General features: G+C 40.8%; 1 protein-coding gene across 6 annotated transcripts in view; it reads left to right on the top strand.

Annotated features, from left to right (window-relative positions):
- PKIB (cAMP-dependent protein kinase inhibitor beta) overlaps nucleotides 1-23,432 on the top strand; it is a 56,721-nt gene extending 33,289 nt beyond the window's left edge. For 5 of the 6 annotated variants that reach the window (XM_030031827.2, XM_041128104.1, XM_030031817.2 and 2 more), the window contains 2 exons: nucleotides 18,021-18,195; nucleotides 22,566-23,432. In XM_030031827.2, the coding sequence (XP_029887687.1) occupies nucleotides 18,048-18,195; nucleotides 22,566-22,651 (234 nt within the window). In that variant the 5' untranslated portion in view covers nucleotides 18,021-18,047 and the 3' untranslated portion in view covers nucleotides 22,652-23,432. Of the gene's footprint in view, nucleotides 1-16,978; nucleotides 17,130-18,020; nucleotides 18,196-22,565 lie in introns of all 6 variants that reach the window. The other variant, XM_030031848.2, reaches the window with a different exon arrangement.
- Nucleotides 23,433-27,086: the final 3,654 nt, after the last annotated feature.

Raw genomic sequence — 27,086 nt, 5'->3', positions numbered from 1 at the left:
GGAATAGAAGGAAATAAAATAAGCTGGAAAGGGGGCTGATGGGGCTCTAGCCATTGCATTACCCCAGCTGGCTTGTGTTTGTGCATCAGCATGGTGGCAACCAAAGACTTCCTTTCCAATACCGCAGCACAGGTCAGTGTGACCCTGATAACATTTTCTGTCTCCCTTTATTCACACTAGGCTCTTCAGATCCTGGTTCTTAGTTAGAAACCCATTATTGCTTTGCCTTGCTAACTATACTTGTAAAATAAATGAAGCATATCTCCTAACCAATGGCCAAGGACAGTTATGTCATTGAAGTTTCTTCTGGATAGTGTTAATTAAGCAAACCCAATAAAATAGGCATAATCGACAAGCACAAGAAGAAAACTAATTTTACAGAGTGCTGAAAGCTTCAGGGAAGATTGCAGTTATTTCTGTAAATGTATGCTTTCTTTACTGTGTCAGCTACTGTTGCAGAAATGTTGAGGTGGAAGTTGAGAAGCAGTACAATTTATTTTGCAATATTTTGAAATCCAGTAATCTCTCCATGATGAACCCCCATCTACTTCAAAATGCTGATCTTTGTATTAGTATTCTAATAACTTTCTGGAGCAGCATTTTTTATAACTAGTACCTGTGGAACGGGCAGGGGTTCTCTGAGCCCTTGGCAAAGTTTGTACTGAGTTTCAGGAAGTATTATCACTTAATATGAAAGTGCAGAGGAAAGAATGTTCATCCAAGAGAGAATATGGGGAAGAAAAGGTTATACTTGGCTAGTGCTGAATTGTTGAATAGATCGGTGTAGACTTTAGTGTGGTTTCACACTGTACCCAAATAAATACATAAGTGATTTGAAGAATAACTTAATATAACCATTTAAACAAATTGTTTCCTTTTTTCTTTTCTTTTTACATTTAGGTTAAACATTTGAAATAGAGATGACACTGTACAAAACAGGAATATGTATCTAGGCAAATTAAATTCTATTTCTGCTACCTGACTTTATGATCCCAGTGACATCCACTGAAACGTCCCATTTTCACTTCAGTAACTAAGTAATTGGCTGATGTGAACAGTTTGTGGTAAGACCCCTGTCTCAGTTGCCCCGGTGTACATCCAGAGGAACGTTAACTCCAGTGGGATTGCTCTAGATTTACAGCAGTTGAGTTTTACTCAGCTTGGGTCCTCTGTGTCAGAAGAAACCTATCCATCCAGTGGTAAATAAAACGTCTTCCCCCCAGTGCCCCACCTGTGGGTGGCTGACCCTTGAAAAATGTCAGGTGGAGACTATCTTGACTTTGTACAAACCGTTGAGTCATTTCCTCAACTGAGAAGTTAATTTTTCTTCAGTGTTCCGTTCCTTTTTTTGCCCTTCTGACGTACTCGGCACACAAGAAGCTTGCTTTATTTGTATAGCTTCAAATTGTTTCAGCCTTTCTGATTTTTAAAAGCAGGGAGGCTTTTCCAGTGGCGATTTGCTTCTCTGTTAGTTGTGTGACGGCAGGTTATTTTTGAGGAGACGGTGGAAGCCAGAGCTGCTGGCACTTTCCTGGATATTCCTCTCTGCGATTGCCCACAGCTCGAGCAGTGGTTTTCTTCTGTAGCTCACGCCCAGCCCCACTTCAAGAAAGACCATGCTGTGGGGCTGAAGGTATGCATACCTGAACCATGAACTTTAAGGTACTTAGCATTTTCGGGGGCAGAATGGGGCAGATTGCCAAGAAACCATGCTAGATGACCCTCTTTCCTGCAGGCTGGTCGGTTCTCCATGCAAATCAACTGGCAGCTAATACGAAATTAAGCAGTATGGTTATTTCCAGGTAGCTTTCTGGTCCGTTGTGAAAACTCTCTGTGTGTAGATGCTGAAATATTAACTCAGTTGTAGACATTTGCTGAAAATGTGGTGGGAAAGTAGTATTTATCTTATAACAGCTTGAAAGCGGTTTTTATGCTATAGTTGTGTGTTATCGCTTTGGATAGCAGAATGCCATTGAACAGACACGGCTTGCTTTCTTACACGGTGTCCAGGCAGCAGTTGCCACCTTTGGGGTGAATGTAGCAGCACTGCTGGTGCAGAGAGATTCACCCTCCTTCACGGGAGGATGGAGAATTTGTTTTGTGACATGGTTGTTACGGGCTTATTTTTGTACCAGAAATGCCTTGAATGGAAAGGCTGAAGTCCAGAAGTCTACCTGTAAGGCATGTGCTCCTGTATGTGAATTTGTAGTCTGTTTATTTATTTTAAAAGTGTTCAAGTTTTGTTTCCTTCTTGGCAACAGTTCAGCTTTCCCTTGGCATTTTGCTGTAGTCAGCTGACAGCCAGACATTGGGATCACATTCTGATTGTTTCTGGGTGTCTCTGGTATTCATCAGCCCCTTTTTGCTGTCCTGTAAGTAGCTTTTTTCTTATGCTTTCATTTGCCGTTTTCTACCATTTGTGTCCTCTACCTCTTTTAGGCTGTTTTTAAAATATTTTAACAGGGTTTCATAAGCGTCTACCATTCCTAATGAACTTTAGTTAAAGAGCTGTGCTTGTCTCCACACTGCCTTGAACAAACTAAGCAAACTGAGAAGTTCGCCTTTATTTAAATGTTCATAGCCTTGCTGATGTTCTCCTGTTCGCTGGGCTTTACACACTGTGGAAGTCATCTTTGTCTTTCTAGGCTCTCCTTTGAAACACTAGAGTAAGCATCTTGTTTGGTATAATAAATGTGGTTAGTTTAAAAACCAAAAAGATGCTAGATTATATGTTCAAATTTTGTTCTTTGGCTGTGACTGTCGGTGCTTTAGGGAGTTCCCTGCTGAGAAGTACAGAAATGGGTTCCGTTTCTCTGTGGGTGCACCTCTTCCTTCTTCAGAGGGGAAGAGGGATTCATCAGGCGAAACCGTTCTGTGGCCCTTCACAGATTTGAAGGACTCTTTACAGTTTGGGGAGAAGTGCTAAAACTTCTAAGGCAGGAGCAACTCTTGCTCTTTCTTTCCCCCCTGCCCCCATCAAAATAAATGAGCAGGGCTTTTGTGGAGGGACATCTGCAGATATTAATTTTCTGTCAGCTCTCTCCAAAACCTCTATTTTGTTGAACAAATCTGTAGTGGTTTGGTTGATGTTACAAGGAACAGAATGGGATCCATAGTTTCAAAATGAGTGTAGCATACTGGTCTGTTCGGTGAAAGGTCATGTCTTTTCATCTGCAATCAAGAAAATTTAGAATTATTTCTGCATTTTTTTGAGAAAAACACAAGATATAAATGAAACAAACCTTTCAGCTGCTGATTTTAAGGGGAGCCATAAAAAATGTGACAGTGAAGACCAGAGAAAAATGTTTCCCATGGTGCCTGTAGTCTTTTGTAGCTCTTCAAGAACCAGAGGTCATCTGCAGAAAACAGAGGAGTCCCCTGAAATCACACCATCTGCAGTTCTCACCCAGATTCATGCAAGACTCTAGGGAGGTGGTGTAGGCTTTACACATCTCCAGTGTTGACTGGAGTTTAGAAAAAGGATATGCACTCATCAGGAAAGCATGACAAGCATCCTTCTTAATTTTTACCTTTCAAAGATACAGGTCTTAATGCAGAAGTAAATGCCAGTACATAAAACAAGGACTAAATGTTTGAGTACTACAACAACATCAGCATAACCCGCCAAAGATCTGCACTTACAAGTCAGTATCATTTCCAGGTTTTTGTTTTGAAAAGCTCAACTCCATGCTTCCACAAACAAAACTCCTGTGGAGTTTCCATTAAGCAATGCAATTAGGTCTGTGTGTTTCTGGGAAAGATGCATCTCTGTAGAATGTGTCCTCCAAATGGGCTTGGTGTTGGTTTCAATCTGTCTAGAAACAGAAACATCAGTTTGCAAAAAGATTCACTTAGTGATAATGCCTGTCTGATTTTCTCCTTCTCTCCCTTTCTGTGCTTAGTAAGACAAAATGGGGAAAAAAATCCACTTCTGCGGAATTTGCATCGGAAAAAAAGAAGGAAGATTAATTTACACTGCTGGGTGTCAGGCTGTAATATGATTATGCTTGCAGAGCTAAAAAAGGAAATGTTCAGAGCTTATAAACATTTTAGAAGAGGTCATTAGCTTAGCAGATAGGAAAAATTTGTTTCTGAGCATTCAGCAGTTCCTGAACTCACACAACATGTTACACAGGTATGTGTAATGCCGTGGGGGCTGCAAAATCCTACGAGGAGCTTGCAAGGGTGGTATTTCCAATTAGACATGAAGTCCGAAGGCTACAAAATGTCAGCGCTGAACAGTAATTTTTAACCAACTGGAAATGGGTTCTTTCGGGCGCCTTGTTCCTTGGCATCCGAGCGCCTTCAGCCGGCGAGTGAAATGGCAGGTGTGATTCACCGGGCCAGGTCGCCTTGCTCATTTCTTCTGTCTTTCCACGGGGAGGTTCGCACGTGGTGCTGCCTGGGGAAGAGCCTCCGCGGGGACGGTGGAGGCTCTTGCTGTGGTCCTCCTGTGGGGCAGGATGGGGAGGGGGGCACTGGCACTTTCTGCATGGAGTGAGAGTGTCCTGGTGGGGGGGGGGTGTGAATTTGGTGCTGTAGAAGGGCAGAGGAAGAGGGGGGAAGGCGTTTGCTGCCATGGGAGGGTGGGAAGGGGGGAGGCAGGGCTGGTGCTGCATCTTTCAGGGTAAGGGAGGGAGGACACCCCATCGCCTACGTGGTCTGTGTGGCTGCCAGGGGTTTGACCGTCTTGGTCTCAGTGCCAGATGGGAGCCCAAAGGAACCACCCTCCTGTGATAAAGCCGAGCGAGGTCTGGGCTTTCCTGCCCTCCTAGCATTTTAGGAAATGACCTGTGCCACCGGGGCTGTATCACGGGCTCCTTCCAGGGTGAGGAGACCCGGTGAGGTCGTGTTTGTGTGCTTGCGGGGATGAAACCAGCCTGTGAGATCTTCAGAGGTAACGAAGAACCTAGCGATTAAAGCACTCGCCTAACCCGTAGTAACTCAAGCTGACTGTCCTCCCACCCTCTGCCAGCCCCTGACTGCAGGCAAGCAACTCTTTGGCAGCAGTCGGCAGGCTCTCTCTTGCTTGTACCCAGTAAAAAAGTTTTGTTAAAATTGATGTGATTCAGGAACAGCATGGTTCCAACAGACCTCCGTGCAGTGAAAGTGCAGATTCCTTTACAATGGAAAACAGTTTTCAGTAGGAAAATCCTATCCAATTCTGCTCCAGAGGAAAGCAAAGTAAAAACATTTGCTCAGACAGATCTTGCTTGTTGCTTTTGCTACTCCTTGTGGAAGAATGGCTCTGGTCTGACATGTCAAAATTAAACCCACCTCTCACTCAGAATATAGCAGACTAAATGTTAAATTAAAAATGATAAAGATGAGGAAAAAGAAAGCTGATATTGATTGTTAAACTTTTAAAACCAAAAGATTCAGTATGTGGACCTCCCAACTAATGTTGTTTGTGTGACAAATAGGAACAAGACTTGATGGCTTTCTTATATTTTGGTTTCCATCCCTCCACTTTTCCTTAAGTGTTAATGGCCCATGTAGATTAAGAAAGTTAAATAAAAGTTCTATGCCTGGTGGCATTCCAGCTAAAACAGCTCAAGGGTCCAGCCATACTTCATTCAAGTGATTTATAAAAAGCACACTTCAACTTTCTACTCTGTCATCTTTTAAATGGTCCTGTATGTACTGGTTGTTTTCACAGCCTCATTATCATCTGGGATATTAATATACTTTTTTTGATCCTTATTTAAAGCACTTTATCCAGGTGTTTCAAAAGCAGGGCATGTTTAGTGAAGGATCATTTACCAAAATTGAAAAGACTCTTTTAAAGCCATCTGTCTCAATGAGAGATCATTTTAATTGAATTAATTTAAAATACATGAATTCAACAGCATGGAAATTATCTGACTGCCAGCTCAGTACATGCCTTGGAAATGACTGTTTGGTGTTTGTTCTTGAACAGCACATAGGCTGTAATATTTGGAGGTAGGGATTTGCTTTTAGGGCTTACTTTTTTGAGAGGCAATAATTTTCCTCAATTGCCAAGTAAGCTCAGGGAGACCATAAAATAATTTCCTTAGTATATTTTACTAGAATTTTGATTGAAATATGTCTATTTTACCAAACTAGTCTATAACCCTGAATCTCTAAGATAGGAAGGCTGTTTTAATGTCCTAGGCTAAGGGCATTGGAGGGTAATAGAGATGATTCATACTTTCATAAAATAGAAGTATATTGAAAGGCTAAAGAAATTAAACTAAATGTATCCCAGGTGTAATTCTACTGACTTGTTTAGGCTTATAACTAGTATGAATTTCACCTATTAGCCCTATTCTCCTAGGAAAAAGAGACACTCTGAAATAGCATGAAAGTCCAGGAGTTTTATAAATCGCTGTGATCAATGGTATCCTTTCAGCCGAGACGCGGAGGAAACAAATGGAGTCATCTAAAAATAGGAAGGCAGGAGCAAGTGTAGTACTGCAGATAAACTCTTCACCTGAAGCATAAAATTAATCGAAAATAAGTTGCAAGGAAAAAGTTCTTAGTGTGTACTGTGGTTAATCATATAGCCTATTTGTTTCCATCATTAGTCCTCAAGAGATTGTGGGTTCGGGGTTATTTTTTTCATTTATTTGAAATTCTGTTTCATCAGTGCTGTTCAGTGGAGCAAGGTGTAGCTGGCTCATTCCCAGAAAATTTAAGGACAAGATGCTCTCAAATATTTGTGCCCCCATATTCCCTATTCTGTGGAAAATTTTGGTAAGTTTTCCCCCCAGTCTCAAAATATTCTGGCGGAGGAGTAGATCTGAGACTTGCCTTGTTCTGATTGATTGTGCCTCTGCATGCAGATAAGTACCCTGTGGTCTCTGACCATTAAGGAGCAGTCACAGACTTTCTGGTGCAGACAAATAACCAGGGACTGTATCAGCAGGTGTCTGATCCACTGGAGACAACTCTTTACCTCCAAATCTGAAAGGGACAAATCCAGCCTAGTCATCTGCTCCTGAATGTTAAAGAGTGCATTCCTAGTGCTGTCTCCTGTCTGTATTATAAAATTTCAATGGAAGCAACAGAAGCCTTGCAATTGGATAAAGTTAAGTACATGCATAACTGCAGGATCAAAATGTAAACCTATACTATCAGAATATGTTTCAGTAAATTGTAATTGAATTTATTTTTTTACTTGTAAGTTAAAGTCTATTGTAAATATAATTGGGAAGTCTTGTGAATCAAGGTCATTATCTAACTTAAATTACAAGTCTAAAGGAAGACACGTTTCTCAAATCTTGGTCTGTTTTCTTGGTGAGTCACTATCAGATGGGGCAGATTTTTCTAGTTGTAATTTCATTAAACTTAGTAAACAGGACTAGTACCAAGATCGATCAGGTATGCTCTAGAGGATATGACCTGAGTGGTATTGTATTAGTAAGCATGATGTATGTTGGAGAATTAAAGGAAAACTAAAAATTATTCATTTAATTTTGAAGAAATATTGTATCTGAAGCAAAAATATATGCTAAAGCACAAATAAAATATAAATGGAACATACAGAGCAGGGAACTGAGGGTCCAGATTTAAAATGCAATTTTAGAAGACAGTGCGGAAAAGTCATGTAACATAACTTCTCAAAATGTAGCCAGCCGTATGTCCTATTGATTTTTCATCTTTGTGAATGTAAAGTCACTGCCGTGTCGAGCACAGCAGTAGGAGACTTCAGTAACTCATTAAACGGTTCTTCAGTGCACCAGGGTCACTTGCAGTTGGGGGTTAGCTCCATTTTGTTTGTATTAGACTTCACATGCCAAATGGCTGTTTTCTGCCCCAGGCTCACTTAAATTCATCAGATTCCTGCAAAAAGCACAGTGATCTCTGTTGGTTCGTCTTCCCCTGAGGGCAAACTGAGCCAAAATGATTTAGTAGAACTTTCCAGCACCTGTGGTGGCCTAAGAACATGGTCAAGACAAAGTTTTTAGGGAGAGAAAATATCTTCTATTAGTTAGAAAAATGTCTTTGGAAGAACTTTTGGGTAGACCAGCTCTCCTTCAAGCTGAGATGGCTTTATAGAATTATCCTACAATTGTTCACTTATATTTTCAAAATCAAAGACCTTTTACTACCCTTGAACTGAGTTAATAAACTAATATTTTATTAACTAACTAAACATTTATTCAGTTGAGCAAACATGATTTTCTTTCCAACATCCTATCCAGTGAAGAATGCCAAATGAAGTATTTTGGATTGGATTTCCAGAAGTATTCATGGATGAGCCAGAAGAACAGTTCAGGAAACCCAGATCATTTGTGGAGTAGAAGAAGGAAGTGGAGTGAGAGATAGAATAAATAATTATGGGGGAGAAATAGTTATGCAGAGCTTCATGATAAAAGCAAAGAATGCTGAGACCCCAAGAACCATTTTCAGTGAAGTGTTGGGGTGATGTCTATAGGATATCTTGGCAGCTCTCAGACTGGTATTTGCTCCTTGTGAACAGGGTGGAAGAGATGCTCCCATCAACAGTAAATACTGGTGAAATAGCTGAAGTTGTCAACTGCTTTACCTTTCAGGCTGGTGCTTAAGGAAGCTAGTCGAATAATAAAAACTTGGAGGTTAGATTTACAAAGTCACTCATGACAAAGACAAGCAGGCTTTGTTGCAGCTTGCTGTCCTAAAGAAAATAAAATTAGGTTTTCATAGTACGTTAGTACTTTGATTGCTCAGTGAAGACTTGAGGGTTACGCTGACTTTGCTTTAAATGCTATATCCAGACCCCTGTGAGTAAGTAGCAATTAATGACTAAGTTTTACTTCAGTTTTTGTTGTTTTGGTTTGGTTTGTGGGTTTTTTTGTTGTTTGGGGTTTTTTTGTTAGAACAGACTGCAATGAGTAATTCTTGACTGGAAGTAGTGACTTCTTGTGTGTGTTTGGCACTATGAAACCGGAATGCAGAAATTAAAAATTTGAACAGGAAAGTTTTACTCCAACTTAGGGAGAAGAATGGTGCTTGGATTTGGTTACACTTTAGCTTTTCCGAAGTGTTCATCAGACATGAACCATATGGTTACCAGACAGAGAGTATCCTCTCCTGTCTTCAGGCGAAGAAGCACTAAGGGGTGTGACTGCAAAAGTGGCTAAACACAAGTATTTCAGCACCAGTAAGGTGCAACTGAAGCTGACCAGGGAAGAAATCCACACGTAGGGTGGGATGCTCTCCAGGTCTGATCCAGGTCATAAAAAATACAGCTCATAGATTTGAAGGAGGAAGAATCATACAAATAAGATATGATTAAGCTGGTTTTTTATATAATTATGGAATGTTATCTGGCCGTGACAAAGATAATAAAATCAAAAGTCAGTTTTCATTTGCATAACTAAAACAATAATGTGTTTCTGAGAGCTTGTCCTTGCTTTTTAATGGAAATAGTCCCATGCTTTGAAGGCTTATGGACTTAGCAAGGTGCCTGCTGCTGTTCACATGCAATTCCTGCTCACTGCCAGACTGTTACCACCCAATGGCTAGATGGAGAGAAGCCCTGGCTTGTGTCCTTTCTGAGTTTCTGGCTTGTGTCCTTTCTGAGTTTCATAACGGCAAGATGAACCCTTTCATCAAACCCACTTCTGCCTCCAGGGGACCCTCTGGAGGTCTGAATGTGAAACAAGCAGGGACTTTTCTCCCTGGAGGACAGCTGCTGGCAGGGCAAAAAAGAGGCACGTCTGTGCAGAAGCTCATATTGCAGCTGCTTGTTCTTTTGAGGGCTCCAAACATCAGTCTGTAAGCGTCGTCGCAAATACTACATATTCAGTTAACAAGACATTGCAGCACGTGTCATGTTAAGAAAATAATTTATCCCCTTCCAAAAACAAAGAGAAAAAAAATTCCTGGGTGTAGTAAACTGTCCTTGTATTTCTTGTGCAGACTCTTCAGGTTTCCTACATGTGGGCATATTGGGATAATTACGCACATATTCTTTTAAGCAAAAAAAGGCCTGTTTTACTGCAACCTAGCTAGTTTGCTCCTAATCCATAGGTTTTCTATCGTGTCCATCTCTGTGCACATCCTCCAGCAGAGCTGGTCTCCTGAAACACTCCCCAAACTTTACCAAGACTCTCTTCCTCCCTGCCTCCACCCCGCTTGCCGTGCAAAGAAGCTCCTCGTTACTAATTTTGTTCCTCTTCCTCAGTAATGTTCCAGAGCTCTCCTTTCTTCCTGTGTCCCTTTACCTTGCCGTGTCACTTCTTTATCTCACACAGACCCTCAGTTAATCTCTCCTTCTCTCTATGTACGAGCACAGTTACAGGCTCCCCATGCCTCTAACTTCTCTGTCATCTTCGTGCTCCTGACTTTCAGCCCTTCGTGCCCACACGTTGCTACCAGGCAACTCCTCCTCTTTCTCTGCAACTCCTTCTCTTCCGTAAGCATTTCCACAAGGGTCTCCATTCCTGGGAACCTCCTGTACGTACCGGTACCCTCTGATTCACTCTGAACTGGATGGAAACGTTCCTCATTCATGTCAGTAGGATCTCAAGGAGACTTGGGCCTTCTCCAGTAAGAGGATTTGGATGCATAGGTGTGTTGGTTGTGTGCATAGGATTGTCCCATTCTCATGTATCTGCTAAATTGTAAATTAATCTTCTCTCAATTGCATTTTATATTGCACTGTGCTGATGGCTTTACTAGAGTGCATTGTGTAACTGGACTCCAGTATGCCACAAGCTGTTTGCTGCCTCAGCCCTTCCCAGTGGTTTTGTCAGAGCAGTTTTCTTCCACAGAGCTGGCAAGCAGACAACTGAATCCCTCGCTGCTTGTGATAAAGAATACATTACTGATGCACGCATATGCTGGCTTACATAGCTGTTGACTTGTCTGTGTTGCAGAAAGTGTTCATGGGATGCTGGGGCAGCAAGTATCAAAGTAGAGGGAAAAAGTCCTTTGATTCTTCCCTAAAGAATTCCCAGTTCAAAGGCTGAGGAACAAGGAGATCAGAGAGGTTGGAGGATACTCGTTTCCTTGTGCGCCTTTGGCAATGTGAAAAATCGTGACTACAAGTTAACTGCAATGTTGTAGTTGCAGGGCCTCTTCAAAATTAGCCTTAAAAACGATTTCTAAATCCTAAACTGCTCCTCGGGTATGTTGTCATGGGTGGGCAAACTTCTCTTGGATTTCAGGCCAGATGCAAATCTTAAGAAAGGATTTGGAAGGGGGGAGCTCTGTGGCTGAACTCAGGAAGTGGTATGTGGGTATGTGGGACAGGTGGTATTTATACACTTTGCAATAGGAAATGAAAACTCTGTGAGGGTGAATGGCCAAAATATAAGAGGAAGAATTAGGTTGGTTGGTTGGTTGGTTTCTATTGAGATTCATTTCTTATTCCATAGTAGGGAATGCATTTGATTTCTTTCCAGCATAGGTGATGCATCAGAGTTGCTTCCTGTTGAACTGTGTTTCCCGTGAAGTCAACTAAAGCTTATGTCTGTCATTGCTTTTGGTCACTCAGAGACATTTGGAAAGTGACTTGCTCGCTTGCCTGGTATTGACTGCCTTCAGCTAATGTCACTTCATTTATTACTTGCCACAGATAACTTCTGATTCAGTTGTCAGTATCATGACCCTTTCTCCTCTCTTCCTTATTTTCTTTCACAATGGGAAAATTGTACCATTACTTAGAACTGCTACTGGTTTTGTAATGTGTTCTTCTGTGCATCGGAGCGCTGTGAGTACTCAGGGTCAGACACAGCTCACAGTAAAGCCGTTCTACTCTGTACGGGTTTGTAGAGGGTGAACCGCACGATGGTATCTGTGTGTTCTCCAGAAGCGTAAAAGCAGCATGATTAATGAGTTACGTGGATTTTTTTCTCTTGCCTTTTCTATAATAGTGGCTTTATGGAAGTGATCAGAAAATTCAACTGAAAGTTTCGAAGTACCAGTCTGAGGAAGAAGAAAGTCCATCCCATTTCATTTGTATAGAAAGTGGTTTCATGCCATACATACCTTGTAATGCTGGCATGGCATACTGGACCTAGACCAGTCCTTTCAGCTGCAGAATCTATACAAGTGCACACATACACTTTATAGGTACTGTACACAGGAGACAGCAAAAGTTAAGATATGTATTGCATTTGGAGCTGAAGATTGGTGAGGTCTGTGACAGTCCTTAATAAAAGTAATTCCCCATCTTCAGCCATTCCTCATGAAAGCATAGACAAGATTTATGTAGAAATTGGACTCACCAAGGGGCAAAACTCGTCAGCTCCTGTCTTTATCCTACAGCTTTGGCCAAGGTTTTCAGATTCTGTGCCCCAAAGTGGTGAACACCTGAACAACTTGATCAAGATCTTGGACCTTCATTCAGTGCTTCTGGGAGCACCGAGGCAGGAAATGGAGGAATGGTGTAATCTTGGTATCCCAGGCTGACCAGTTTGGGACTAGGAGAATCAGGTATGGAAGCCATTTTTGCACATTATCAGTAAGGATGTTGCTCCTGGTGCAAGAGGGTAGAGTAGGTCACGTAACCAGAGCAGAAGAAACACACAAGACGTGTTAAATGTCTGTCCTGCTGTCTACACTGCAAAGAACCAAAAGTGAAAACCTGTCTGGCAGGTTTATCTATACGAGATACCAAACTTTCAAATTCATCCCCAAAACACCATGTGTTATATGGGCTGTAACATCCAGACTGAGACAGAAGATGTAGAAGGACTCAGACATGCTTCTGCACTGTAGGTTTACTGAGATGGGATATAATTTAGTTTCCCTGTATGGGAAAACAACTCACAAATTTTTCAGAGAACATGCACTAGAGGGGCCATCTCCATTGGTACAGGAAACCCAAATCATCTTTCCAACACGAAATAATAAAAGGAACTCTTGTTTCAACTTCAGTGATGTATTCAAAAACCTGAAAGCTAACAAATTTACATTTTTTCCTGAGTGATTCACTTCTAACTTTCGTGTAGATAGCTATATTGGTTCTGTGTATTAAGAAATGGTGGTCTCTTTTCCTAAGCCCCAAACAGAATCGAGACTCCTGTGTTTCATATAGATATGGTAAAGGCGGCTTGCTTATCTTTCTGTGTGCTTCCCGGCACTAGGCTTACGAGTGTGTTACAAACTTCACTGATGTGAAAAAACACGTAACAGAAATTTTTCTCACAAAAATTGTTATGTGAGTGCCCAGGTTACTGTTGGTCATGATCATAATCTCTGGACTGTCTTCCTTAAATGCATGAATGTTCCTAGCTTTTTTCCTTTTCTGTGGCCCAGTAATGCTTCAGGATAAAGCAGAAGGATTACATGAGCATGTATAATGAGAATGTTCCTATTCTGAGATCTTTGGGAAGAGGAGGCAAAGGCATCAGGGTGCAGCTGCCACAGAAGAGGATGTGAAAGCATGGCAACTGCATAGCAAGGAGATGCGGTTTTCATCTCAGTTGCACAGTGGGAAGCACTTCATTCAATAAGTTTTCTGTTCTCCTTACTGAGAAACTTTTGAGTGTTGTCTTTTGGGGTAAAGGTGCTTGGAGAACACTCATTACTTACAAGTAAATAAAAACCAGCTAAACACAGCGAAAAGGACTAAAGTTCTTTCTGACTGAAGTAAGATGCTGAAATGCATCTTACAGTAAGAGACCATCAAGGCACAAAATCAATCAATCGGCTCTAAAAGTCCTACCTGGCTATTGTATTTTTCAGGTGTTTGTGAGAGGATTTCATGCTTTCCGGTTTGTTCCTATTAAGGGGCATTCAAAAGGAACAGTGTTTGGGAAGTGTAGCTTTCTCTGATAGTGGAGACAGAGACTATTCGTAAGACCTAAGAGAAAAATATTTGAGAGGAGAGAAGAGCCTGAGTGGCAAGGAGTGATGTGTTTGGTCTTTCAGCCTCCTGTGTGGAATTGCAACAATACCAATGTCAGGAACCTTTTGACACTTCCTGAGGAAGAGTTTGTTCTTCCAAGCGGAACAAAACCAGTATTTTGTCTCTGTGTAAGACAGTAAAAAGATCAGAAGAAAAAAGAGCTTTCACAAATACGTATGGTGGTGATTTATCTACTTCCTAACAGATAGGGTGAGGAAGAGACAGCATTGACATTTAATGTGGACCGTAGCACCTGCTACAACTGAGCACTGTGAAGCATTTTTTCCCTTGATCCTCAACACAAACTGTTTCAGGAGACTTATTTGTTCTTTTCCTTTGTCATTTATTTAAATAAATTCTCACCAGCTTCTGTGACTCATTTCCCCCCAAGGGGCTGGCTATGCTGCCAACAAAAGAAGATTCAAAGATTAACAAACTAGCTGTCTTGCTTCGAGAAAATCCCACTGGTAGTTTAGCTGCCATTGCTTTCTCTGAGGACACTTAACTTGAATGTCTGGTAGATACAGTAACTGAGTTTTACTTTTGGTTGTAGCCAGTTTTCACAAGCGGAGATTTCCTTCCCCCTTGCACACCTGAGTGGTCTGTTGTGCATTCTGGGTGGTCCTGCCGGGATTTCAGAGGTGTATATGAGACGATTAACCTAGTATTCCCCAAAACCCCATAGCACTATGTCATGGCCCAGTAATGAGCTGCAAAGTTAGTCTGGTGCCATGGAGTACTGATGGAGTACTAGTTGGGATGCTAGTCAAAGTCTTTGGTCTCTAATTTTAGTAGGTGAGCTTTTCTGGGAGGTCCACCTGCCTTCCTACTGTTGACCCTCTGCAAACAGCCTGCATCCCTGCTCAAGTCTGTTTTCCCCGAAGTCCCCTTCTGCTTTTGGGTGGCCTGCTATGGAAAGAGAGGGAGCTGGGGAAGCACAGAACCTTCTGCTCTGGAAATCTGTCACTATTTTAGAGCTGTGCACCATTGGTCTGGTGAGCAGTGACGTGGGAGAAAAATGACAACAGTAATTCGGAAGCTGGGAGAAGCAACTGTATGCAGGCATTGGCAAGATGTGTCTTTAACTTGGATAAGGCTACAGCAAAATGAGTTCAGTGAAGCTGAAGGAGATGTTGCCAGCGGGAGAAAGAGTGGAATTGGGAAAATAGATGCTGTGCACACTGTGATTATTATTTACTCTGTGAGGAAGCATGAAAAATACTACACATAACAGATGCAACATGCCAAAGAGGCAGTTATTTCCTGATGGTTATGTTAAAAAAAATTAAAGGTAGAAACAGATGAAGAGTGGAGAAACTCTACATCCCTACTTGTATGTAGGCCTTAGAAAATACTATTATAAGAGAGCATCAGAATGAAATTGAAGAAATTCCTTAGAACACTGAAGAACGAAATGCCATTTATTTAAGGCACAGCAGCAAGCTATTTTGAATATGGTCAGTCATATGTCTGGAGGTAGACTGAAGTTTTTATTTATATGGACCTAAGTGGACTTAAGTTTTGATTTGTAATGTCATTTCTAAGCCTGCTGGGGTAGTCCCTCATCTTTCAAATATACTTAGAGAACATCCTGTACTAGCGCAGTGGGTAGCACTTTTGAGCTCAGTCTTCTCCTCAGCCTCTAATACCTCAGGTATAGTATAGAAAAAACAAAGGTGAAAACATAATGGTAACTGCTACATATATAAAGGATGGTGTACTTTTATTATTTTTAGACAGCAACATTTGAGTTATGGCCACCGGACTGATGGATAATGATCAGCTGATTTTCTGTCTGACAGATGTTCTAGATTTGTCTCTGCACACTTTTTTAATCAAGTGCATAAATCAAAATTAATGTACGTGAAAGCGTGTCAGAGTGTGTCCTTCATCATCTTCCTGGGTTGTCTAGTATTATGCAATGAAGGGAGATTACATCAGGGGAGAAAGAGATGAGCTAGAGAGGAAAGGGAGGTATTTGAAACAAGTGCAGAAGGTGGGTAAGATGAAACTGTACTACAGAAGAGAGTAGTTTCATATCACATGAGTTGTAGAGCAGATTTTCTCCATTTAAAAAGTAACCATTTAGGGACCAAGACATCCATGCAGGAGGGAAAAGAAAAAACAAGTCCACAAGACGGGTTTGAGAAAGTGTTTGGTGTGTTTTGATGTTAATGTAATTCTGTAGATCTTTGTGTGAACAGCAGTCAGCTCGCAACAGTATTACTGTCTCACCAACTAAATGGCTGAAATGAAATGGGCAGGAACTGCAGCAGCACTGGTATTTTGACATTGGGAACAAATTTTAACAGCTTTACTAAGCAAAGTTGATCCTGAGTATTTTCTGTTCTGAAGTGTAATTTACAGTCTCTGCTTGCTCTGGTGAGCATGTGGAGAAATATATTTAGGACACCTACAGTTAAGTAAATACAAACACCCACAAAAAGCCACGAGACTGTGTCTGTAAATATGGTTTCTCCATATGTTGATATTTCTTGTCAAGGGCTGACCTCACCCATTTTAATGAATACATAGTATAATGCTATATCTAACCAAGAATGTTGATACACATAGTTTGTACATTTTCTCAGAAGTTGCAGTCTCGAATGTCCATGTATAGTTTTTATATTTTTGCTACTTATGGACAAGATTCATTTGGACTTGACCTGACTTGTTTCATGCAACAGAGGAACCTTCTACTAAATCTCCAGGTTAGAACTTTCAGTTACTGACTTTGGTTAAAGACAGTGGCTTATTTGCATGTGCAAGTCATCTTTCAGACTTGCAGATTTTACTCATGCCTTCGTTTCTTGCCAAGAAGGATTCCTTTCTTTTATTACAAAGTATTTAGAGATACAAAGATTAAGAATATTTATTCTTGTTATTGGAGTGACACAGCTGAAAGGCACTTTGAGAGAGAAAAGGAAAATGTTCTTTGTGGTGGAAACGCCAGGTCAGCATCAGTATTCAAATTTCTGCCCCTCCCTTCCTGCACATCAGCGCAAGTCACATTTGATCTCTGTTGGCCTCGGTTTTTCTATCCGCGAAATGAGAGCACTGATATTTCCCAACCTTAGCAGAATTTTAGAAGGGGGACTATGATGCTTTGCTTCTTATATGAACAACACTAAAATGATTGAGACTTTCCTTATCCAATTCTTATTCTAAATACAGCCAGCTGTCAACCGAAAGCTGACAGCTTTCCATCAGATTGGTCTCCAGCCCCATCTGTATCCCTTCCCACACAAAGCACTGACCGTATTTACACAGAGAGACAACATTCCTGTTCCCATGTTGCACACAGAGCTGCATTCATAAACAGCAAGTAAGTATTGTTTTTAGTTGAACAATTCATGTCTAATTATTAGAAATTACCTGTTAATTATCAGGAATTATTGCGTACAATTCTGGTATGATAGTCTTTTGTGATTCTTAATAATACAGTTGCTAATGGCAGTTTTCACACACTATCCCTGTGTGCCACTTGTGGCTAAGTATCACCTCCTTCAGCTCCAGGTGCTCTCACTTAACCTGGTGCCCTGGGGTGTGATCCTGCAAACACCTCTATGCCTGATCCAAAGTCCATCTTGGTCAGCAGTAATTGAATATTCAATGGGCTTTGAGACAGGGATTGAGGGAGCTGAGCACTGTTGGTTCTGTTATTTCCAGGCTTCAGCTGTTTATTAGATAAAAGTCACATGCACAAACTGAGATGAAACCAAGCTAACAAGGAGCGGTGGAAAACAAATGGTTTGATACCTGCAGGATAAAACCATTAGGATTCTAAATGAGAATCTAAACAAGATTCATAATAAAGAAAACATGCTTTGCTTCATAGATACAGTATGGCAAAATAGAATTTCAGTTCCCTTCTGAGTGGTTGGATGGCAAAACCACTTAAAAAGAGAGATCAGGTCATAAAAAGCCATACAAGCAGCTCGCAGAAAGGGCTATTGCTGACCTATCCACAGGTTTCTTGTAGGTACAGAGCTGTTCATTGTGCTAGTCTGATGTGCAAATGGCAACATAAGGAAATGCACAGAGATTCTTTTATCTTCTGGGGCACAAATAAAGCTTAAGCACTCAGTATTGAAATATATGGCTTTTAATAACAAAAGACCCCTTGGGCAAAGCCTATGGCTATTGTATTGTTGAGCAGGTGATAGCATCCATCTGGGCTACAGCTGTTTTCTTCTTTTGTTTGTTACATATGCAGATGTTGCTATGAGGAAAGGAGTCAGCAATGACTGATGTGGAGCCTGTGGTCACAGATTTTGCAGCATCAGGACGGGCAGGCCGCCGGAACGCTTTACCGGATATTCTGGGCTCTCCTGCTGGTGCTGGGACTTCAGATCTGCCACACAAACTGGCTGAGCTCTCCGTTTCAGAAGGTAATGGCTGCACATTCAAGAAGCGGACATTTTTATGCAGTTGTCCTTTGCTTTCTCCTTAAGACTTCGGCCACAGTGCAGTTTTGATGTCAATACTAATATTCTTTCTTCATTTAGGATTAAATTCAACCTTCCAAAGCAGTTACCACTTGTACCTCCTGATGAAACAAGTTAATTTTAACCCAGACTGTCTGCCATATCCACCCACAGATTTAGTGTTCAGCAGCCTGGGGAAAGGTGCTGGGAACTCAATTCCAGTTCCTCTGAGGAAGAGCAAACACAGTTGCATTGCTGGGCAGCGTGGAAAACCATCACTCCAGCTATAAATTAGGGTCTACTCCTGCACAGAGATAACTTAGCACAAGACAGCAATCTGCACTGTTAATCCAATTACAGCTATCTTAACTCAGGCATATACATTAAGAGTAGGGTTTACAGTGATTTACTCCTGTTAGTAGGCTTTCAACTTTGCTATCTGAGACCAGTGACCTATTTTGCCATGTCCTTTTATTTGATAAGGTGCTCTGTTGATATAGCACAGGTCCAGTCAACACCAGCTTTACATTTGAGTTCTTCTTACTTTTATTTGATAAGGTGCTCTGTTGATATAGCACAGGTCCAGTCAACACCAGCTTTACATTTGAGTTCTTCTTACTTTCAGGGGGATTTTCAGATTCAGAAAAATCTGGTTTCTAATGCCTATGAAATGAGAATTATAGGTTGGCCCTCAGCATGCGTTGCCCCTACATTTTTAGGTTCTGATTTGGAAGTAACTTTTTCCTCTCATGCCCATCAGTGTTGCTGCTGTCACAAATGCCAGTGCAACTGGTGGTCCCACATCCAGGAGCAGCGATGGTGTGGGTGCAGCACAGCGGGAGGCAGGCCTGTGCTGAGGAGTGGAGGATCCGTGAATCTGAACTGAAGCAGATTATAGGAGGGATTCCCAGGCTCTGAGGATGCATGTCCTGCTTGTACGTTGCCCGAAGCAATTACAGGATGTTGAGTTTACAGCCCCCTAAAGCACCATAAAGGTGGGAGGCGTTATGATGCCTCCTCGAAGGAGGCATTATTTTTGCAAAGGGACAGAACAAAGATTTATGAAGGAGAGAGGATGGACATGACAAAAAAAAGGGTAAGACAACAAGGTCAGATACCCTCAGGCTGCAGGGCAGTAGTGAGGGGAACTGGGAGAATCTGGAAGAGCATGTGGGAAGGACGGCGGGCACTGTGTCAGTACATTCAAAGCCCTGTGAGTCGAGTTAAAACTCCTTTGTTTTGAGGAGAGATTTTTCCCTAGGAATATGAAAAGTATGTCCTTACAGATTTTCTCCTTCTGGTGTGTGCGACTGGAGCACTGGAAATCCATTCCAAAGCACACACAGTCACTTAACATTTAATGCTTTGGTTTTCAAATATTACGGGGTTTTTTATTCCAAATAGCTCTTCCGCCTGGCACAGTCAGGCTCCAGCAGGAAAAGAACTATTTCCCTTATGAAAAGGGAGGTAGATGGGAATTTATATTGTTATTAGTGTCAGGAGCTGTGGAAGTGAAGTGACCAGTCCAACCCGCTGAAATAGTCATTGCTACATTATGTGTAACTAACCTTAGTATTGTTTAGAGCAGTGAACCTTGAGGGAGATGCACCATATTAACCATGTTAAACAAAGCACAAAAGAATAGAACAGCTGTAGATAAGTTCCTCATGTTTGTTTCATTTTGGCCTCTGGAAAGTTTAGTAGTTGGAAAGAAAATAATTTTTAAAGCATGCAAAATTTCTCTCTTCAATCTTTTTTTTTTTTTCCTCTGGGTAAAAATAAACATGAAAGAGTGAAAGTCTTGTTAAAAGAAATGTTACAGCACAGCATAAAATAAGTACTTAGCCCTGCAGACAGCATAATCCTCCTCTCCTGGTGCCTGTCCAATGCATTAAGAAGAAGAAATGAAACACAGCTACATTAGTTTTAGCAAAATATACTGATGCTTTCTTACAACTGCAAGGACCAGCACTGCCAGGATTTGAAGAACAATTAAGAGCATGGAATTATCCTTTGCCTTTGTCATTGACAAATAGCTGTGCCAGAGCGTGCCTGGAAGGAGCAGTTTCTGTTATCAGCAGTTTGCAGTAGTGATAATAGGAAATGAATACAGGATACAGTTAGGTCCACTCTTGACTGCTTGGATGCTTTTGGGGGCTGGGAATTCTACAAGTATCAGGTGGGAAGTACAGCCTCATTGTGTTGTAAGTTAAACTTCTGATGAGACAGCAAGCAAAACGAGGAGAATTCATCAAAATGGAAAGAAAGCTTGGAAGTTCAAGTGCTGTGACAGGGAAACAGTTTGTTTGTGAAATGTTTGGGGCTCTAACAGGCATCTCTTTTTGCCTGTTTCTGGCTTTAACAATAAGTTGTTAAAAAAATGAAAGCCATTTCCAGCTCAGAACAAAGAAGTTGGATAAATGAGAAAAGTGCAGAAGATGGAACATGTGGCTATATAAAGTATGCCCTATTTTTTTTCTACTCTAAAAGATTCAGTGAAGATTATGGGAAATGGTGAGGAGGACTTTCTCCATCTTGCTTCAAATTTAGCTAATGCTCATTGGATCATACATTTCCTCTCTTTCTAAAATGCTGTCAGCTGCTGTCATAGTGAAAGGTCAGGAACAGGATGTACTAATACCTTTTGTCTGGCTTAGAAGAGAAAAGAGACTTTGCTTTATTCTTTATGAATATACAAGGATCATAGCTGTGTGATGTAAATTTCCATGTACTCTGCAAGCCACACCAAATTAACGTTCTCATGAGATGGACAGGAGAGATTTTGGCACCAGGTGTTTATCTCAGAGCCTAACTCTGAAATGAAGACCATCTGTATCCTGTCTGACCATCCTCTGATGGTGCGTAAATTTTGGAGGGCTGAGACTTTCCACAGGTGGTCTGGTGGCAGGCGATACTGGAACCATGTTAAACAGTTGATTGTTGTCACTGGTGATCCAAAGGTTGAAGAGGAGTCTGCAAGAAGTTTGAGAGCAAAGAGGCTATATTGGTCTCCCACATTTGGTAATCTGTGTTAGGGCACTATTTTGCCAATAACCTTTATTGTTTACTGAATTTTTTCTAGGTGACTGTGTATAACTATCTTGATACACTCAGCAGCTTAGCACCTGTTGCACACCTAAGTGCTACCAACTATGAGATTAGATTTCCTCTAACAGTTTTCCTTTACCCTGTCTGCAAGACTCCATTAATATTAGACATCCAACCCCACACAGAAACAGCCAATAGTGGAGATTGCTCTGTCTCCCTTTCCTCAACGGTGCTGTGCTATGTAATGCTGAAGGGTGTCAAATAACTCAGTTCCTCATTTACCAGTATAAAACTCTGAAGCCTCCAAACCTCTGAGGAGACTTACAACAGTTTCTGCCAAGAACTTTAGCTGATGAATTGTGTACAGCATTATATATTTGCTGTGATATGTAGAGAGCAAGATATATAACTCTTTTGAATGTTTGTGATATTTTACAACAAGTCTCCAGGGCAAATAGCTGAAAATGTACCCCTTAGTTTACAACTATTAAAGTGGAAGATGGTACAGCCAGATATGCCAAGCAGACCTCTCTTTGCCCCCAAAAGCTATGGGCTGTCTTAGGTTTGGGTTTACAAACTGTTCTGTTAGCACTGGTAATGCCATGTGGGACTTGAAGGTAGTGTTAAAATAATTAAGCTTTGCAAGGAAATTGAGGCAAGAGGAGTTCCTGTTTCTCAGTGAGAGAATTTGAGCATCAAAACCAACAGAGTGGAACTCTTCATCTAATGACCATGCACGCTGGGGAGCCTTTACTTACATTAGTCATGTAAGCATTCAACTCTAACCTATGGAAGAGTCAACTTCCAAATCAGAGTAACAAAAAATCCTCTCGTCTTGTGAAGACAGGGTGAATTCGCCTAGGTATTTCTTGGCAAAGAAAGTCAGCCAGATAACTGGCATGTTCATAAACTCTAATATTATCTACCTGAAACCAAGCAACGCTCAGAGGAATGCAGTATTCTAACTTGACTTTGGAAATCACCCAGAAAAAAAAAGAATAACCATAATAAAAAGTTATCTCCAATCTGTTTCTTACAACCAAATGCACATTGATCAGCATGTGCAAGGAGCTGGCAAATGAACAACAATAGGCAATTGCTTTTGGAAGATGCCTCTGCAAGTTCTTTATCTTTTGAGTTAATCTCTCTTTCTAAAGCACCCATGAGTGTGGTAATAAAGAGCCAGTCCAAACAGAGATGATCAGTGAACCCAAATATTTGGCTGCAAAAAAAAAAAGCTGTGAGAATGTGTGTCGTATAAATGTTTAATTCTGTCTTTTTTTTAGATGAAGGAGCAGAGGGTGGAGAAGTGCCATCATCCAAAGCCTTGCTGGAAAGTCAAGAGGCAGAAGGAAAAAGCACTGATTCCTAACACCTAAGGACTGCTGGATTAATGCAACCCATCGACAGACTTTCCAGTTTCCCTGTGTCACCCCTTCTGAAGTGTGGTAGCAACTTTAGCAGCAAAGACAAGATTTTGCAACACACTTGTACCTAGATGACATTAACGTGGAACTACTGTTTTTTCTACTGTCGTCCTTCAAAACCAATGTTCTACACATCCAAAAGGGAAGAGAACTAAAGAATGTATCTGGTTTTGGGTTTTCCCATGGTTATAGTATTCATCCTAACTAATCTTCTTTGACAGTTTCAATTAATATACCTAGCAGATGTATCACCAACTAATGATTGCTTCAAAATAAAAATCCTGTTTCTTAATTTCCCAAAATAGCTTCTTTCTCTGTGACAGAAAGGTGTATTCACTCTCCCCACCTTAAGATGATATTAAGTATATATTAGATTACAGACATTATCTGTATTTATCTCCTGAGATTTTTGTTCTCATTAGGCATATGTAGATGGGTGTGAGAAATAAAAAAAGAAACAATTTTTTTCTCTCCCCCTCCTGTCTTCAAAAGGTTTTGTAAACTACTTAAACACCAGTGTTTGTTTTCAAACTCTCTTTAAACTCTATTTGATTATGGCAAATCATCTCAGTTCTCCCACTCTTAGCAGTCTTGCCACTTCTGTCATTTTTGTTTTCAGGCTGAATATTGTAGCTGTTCATGTGTATCTAAAATAAAGTAGCCATGTTTGTAAGTGATTAAAATTGTTTAATCTCACTGTGGAAATTAAATAGCTATCGTCTTTTCTGTCTTCTGTTGATTCTTTTGATGTTTCTCCTGTATGACAAGACTTAAAACCCCATAATATGTATTTCTTTTATTTCATCTGGTTCTTGCTTTATTGTTTTCTGACAATGAAGATATTTCAGTCATTGTGATTTTTACAAAGATTTTTACGCAAAGGTTTTTCTCTGCTGAAGGGAATTGTTTTGTTATGGAGGTCATGCTCCTGGAAATACTTAGCATTCATTCCCTTATTGTAGGAGATCGAAGATTCGCATACAGACATGCACCTTTACTGCAGGCTAGGGCAGCAGCCATTTATGTACTTCTCGAGACCTAACCAACGCTGACATCAAATGCTTCTATTTGCCCACACAATCTCTCTGCTGGGCTGTAGCCAGACAGAGGAAGCATCTCTGATGGGTGCATTCCACATTTGACCGGTATTCCATCTGTAAAATAGTTGTGTATTTTATAGCTGGCAGAGAGCTTCTAAGAGGTCTCTCTGCACACCTACCATTCCTACTGTGCATTTACTCCCACACTGTCTTTGGGGGACCATTCAGGAAAGGATTCAGTTTCATCCAACTGAACTGACACTTAGTTCCCTCCACTTACCTGTATTCATTTAACAAGTGCAACATCGCAGAATTAACTTTCAGGTTTGGAAAGGTAAAATAACTTACTCCACTGGAGCAAAACAGGTGGCTTAAGGAAGTCTAAAAGACTGAACTAGACACTGGAGGACGAGAGTTGAAAACCGCAGTGGAGAGGGACTCGGAGCTAACTATATTTGTGGTACTCATTCTTGTTCAGGGTTGCAGTCCCATTCTCATATACCAGCCTCCTTTATAGCATCACAGTGCATAAAATTGCTCAATTTTAAGAAGTTAAAATGATCCCATGAAAATCAAGTAGCTGACTACTACTGAAACAGAATTCCTTATGTGCTTTAACTGGAGCATATGCTAAAGTGCTCTTCTGGGTCATGGCCTATATTGAATTCTCCTCTTCTTTCACAGTTGCAGCACTGGATATATTTAGATTCTTCTCTTAGAGAATACAGACACTGAAATTTGGGTTACAGGAATAGATACTTTAAGTATTTTGTTAGCCTAAGATGCTTTGAAGTTTTTCACTATTAAAACACCAATTATGAACCAGCTGAATTTAGCAAATTATTCATGTGCTAAACTCTGTATAAAAACCATTCCACAGCTATACACATACATGGAGTTAACTGCTCACAGATGTACAGCTTAGAACTAGTCAGAATGCTCAACACTGGAAAATTGGTGCCTACTTGGTACTTGAGCTGTATGAACCTGTCATTGAGAAAACGCTGCCTAGAAAGAAGAATTTTAACAGAGAATTAGAAAAACTGCATAAGAAGTAAAGACTAACAGGAAGATTTAAAATGCAACTCAATTAAAAGCAGGATGAACATTTTTTATCTATATGTGGGTCACATATACAGTCCTCATTTCCCTGTGTATTAATCTAGTTGCAGATCAACCAAGCTACAGATGCAGAAGTAATTCTTTGCCACATGCATGTATGGTTTGTGTCTAAACAATTATTAGTCCAGGTTGCATGAGAGAGGTCTTTTGTAGTTAGTTCAGATATAGAAAGAAGAGGAATATCTAGTTACGCCCTGATTTTCTTAAATAAACTTTTCCAGTTCTGAGCCAGCTGCATATTTCTGACCAGTATAAACAGAACCACAAACACTGGCTGGTGTGGGAGATGTTGTGAGCTCTGGTTCTTTACTTTTTAGTATCTTGAAGACAGGTAATACTTCTACTAAACTTTGGCTGAGCCTGTAAAGAGCAAATTAAGTGTTTCTGAATACATTTCTCACTGAGCCAGTTTATCCAGTTTCAACCATTATCCAGGCTGTACCACCCTCCCATTAGCTCTGCTAATGGGTAATTGATGACAGTACATTCTCTTAATCTAGAGAGTAACAAAGTTATGGCCCTGAATCAGCGGAGTATTTTAAAACATGCTTAACTTTAAATGCAGCCTAGTCTCAGAAGTCAATAGAACTACTTAGTGCCTAAAATTAGGTACATACTTAATTACCTTGATAAATTACAGCGGCAAACTTCTGTTAAGGCTAATCTGGTATTATAATGCATTAATCCCAATTTCCATTCCAGCAAGTGTGGCACAGGTAATAGCATCTTTTTCATCAGTTTACAGCACTAACCTGGCCTTTTAGAGAGCAAAGAAATTCATTTCAGTACCAAGCAAAAAAGGTACCTTTGTTGTCTCCAAATTTTAGAACTTAATCAAGCAATTATTCATTCTTAGTCAGTCTGCATATTAAAAAAAAAAAAAGGCAGGAAATACCCTTGTAACTTCATTGTGCATATATAAAACAATTTAGGTACTTTGAATATACAGAAAATTAGCCTCAGATCTTTTGCAGATGTCAGTAGGAAGGTAATTTTCTCTGGGTCAGCCCTTCATCAGAAGCTTCATCTAAGAGGTGGGTGAACATGCTGAGGTGCATCTTTTGTTGCTATAAAACAGGAAAGTTCAATTTGTTATCTGGAAGGCAATAAAGGACTAAATAGGTTTTGAGGTAGGGGACTGATTATTAGAATGTTCTCATTTAGTGAGATTAAGAGAAGTAATTAAACATTTTTTAAAATTAAGCCTATTTGCTATGATTCTTCATACAGCTATCTCCACCTGTGCCATATACCATCACTCTGGTACAGTACTGCATAGGCTGAGCTTGCATGGATGAAATGAGTGGCAAAGCAGTTCTCAAAGTCGTATGCTTTAAAAGAAGTTTCCAGAGCATTGATAGTACAGCTATGTACAGGCCAGATCTCGTTGTCACTGAAGACAAAGATCGGTTTTATACTAACTACAGTGTGAATTATATCTAACTTTAGTTTTAAAAGTCATGAGTTACTAATCATATGGAAAATTTCTTCCAGCTCAGAAAGTCCATGAACACACATGCTTGGAGGCAAGGAGGCTAGTTAGTGGAAACATCATATATGCTTGCACTATCCAAGACTTCATATTTAGTTAACAGGGACCTACGATCTGACCCACAGTGGTCACTTCTGTGTTGCGCAGTTTTCATACAATGGTGTTCATACAAAATAATATAACTGCACTTGCATTAAAAATTACAACAGAGCAGTGGCTAGAAGAGGTTTAAGCTACACTTTACCATCACTATTCCAAATATCCTTTATGTATCACACATACAAATAGGAATACTTCAACGTTTAGCAAATTACTCAGGACTAGTTCATATTCCTCTCTTCTGTCTGCTGGTGCTCTCTGTGTGATAAAGCCTGTAAAAAGCGACTGGACAGAGATTTCTGCATGCATTTGTCCACCGGTGTGGCACAGGCTATATTTGCTGTGCGCAGCGAGCATAAGCCCCAGACCCACCGTGGTGCGTGTGGGTTCCCCAGGGTCCACCCAGCACACAGGCCAGTGGGGCTGAGCCCACGGGGGTCCCAGGGCACTTGCTCTGAAGCGATTTGGGTAGAAATAGCAAGGGCTTAAACTGTCCTGCCATCTAGTGGGATCCTCAGCCTGCCAGGTCGTTTGTGCAAGTAAGTGGAGGGAGACGGTTTTCAGAGACCTCAAAACCGGCTGGGAGACAGCTGCTGGAGAGCAGAAGTGCAGAAAGGGTGCAAGCCG

Source organism: Aquila chrysaetos, chromosome 2 (assembly GCF_900496995.4).
Source record: "Aquila chrysaetos chrysaetos chromosome 2, bAquChr1.4, whole genome shotgun sequence".
NCBI classification, from domain to species: Eukaryota; Metazoa; Chordata; class Aves; order Accipitriformes; family Accipitridae; genus Aquila; species Aquila chrysaetos.
Note: the sequence above shows the minus strand (reverse complement) of the source record. Positions and strands in the feature narration are given on the sequence as shown.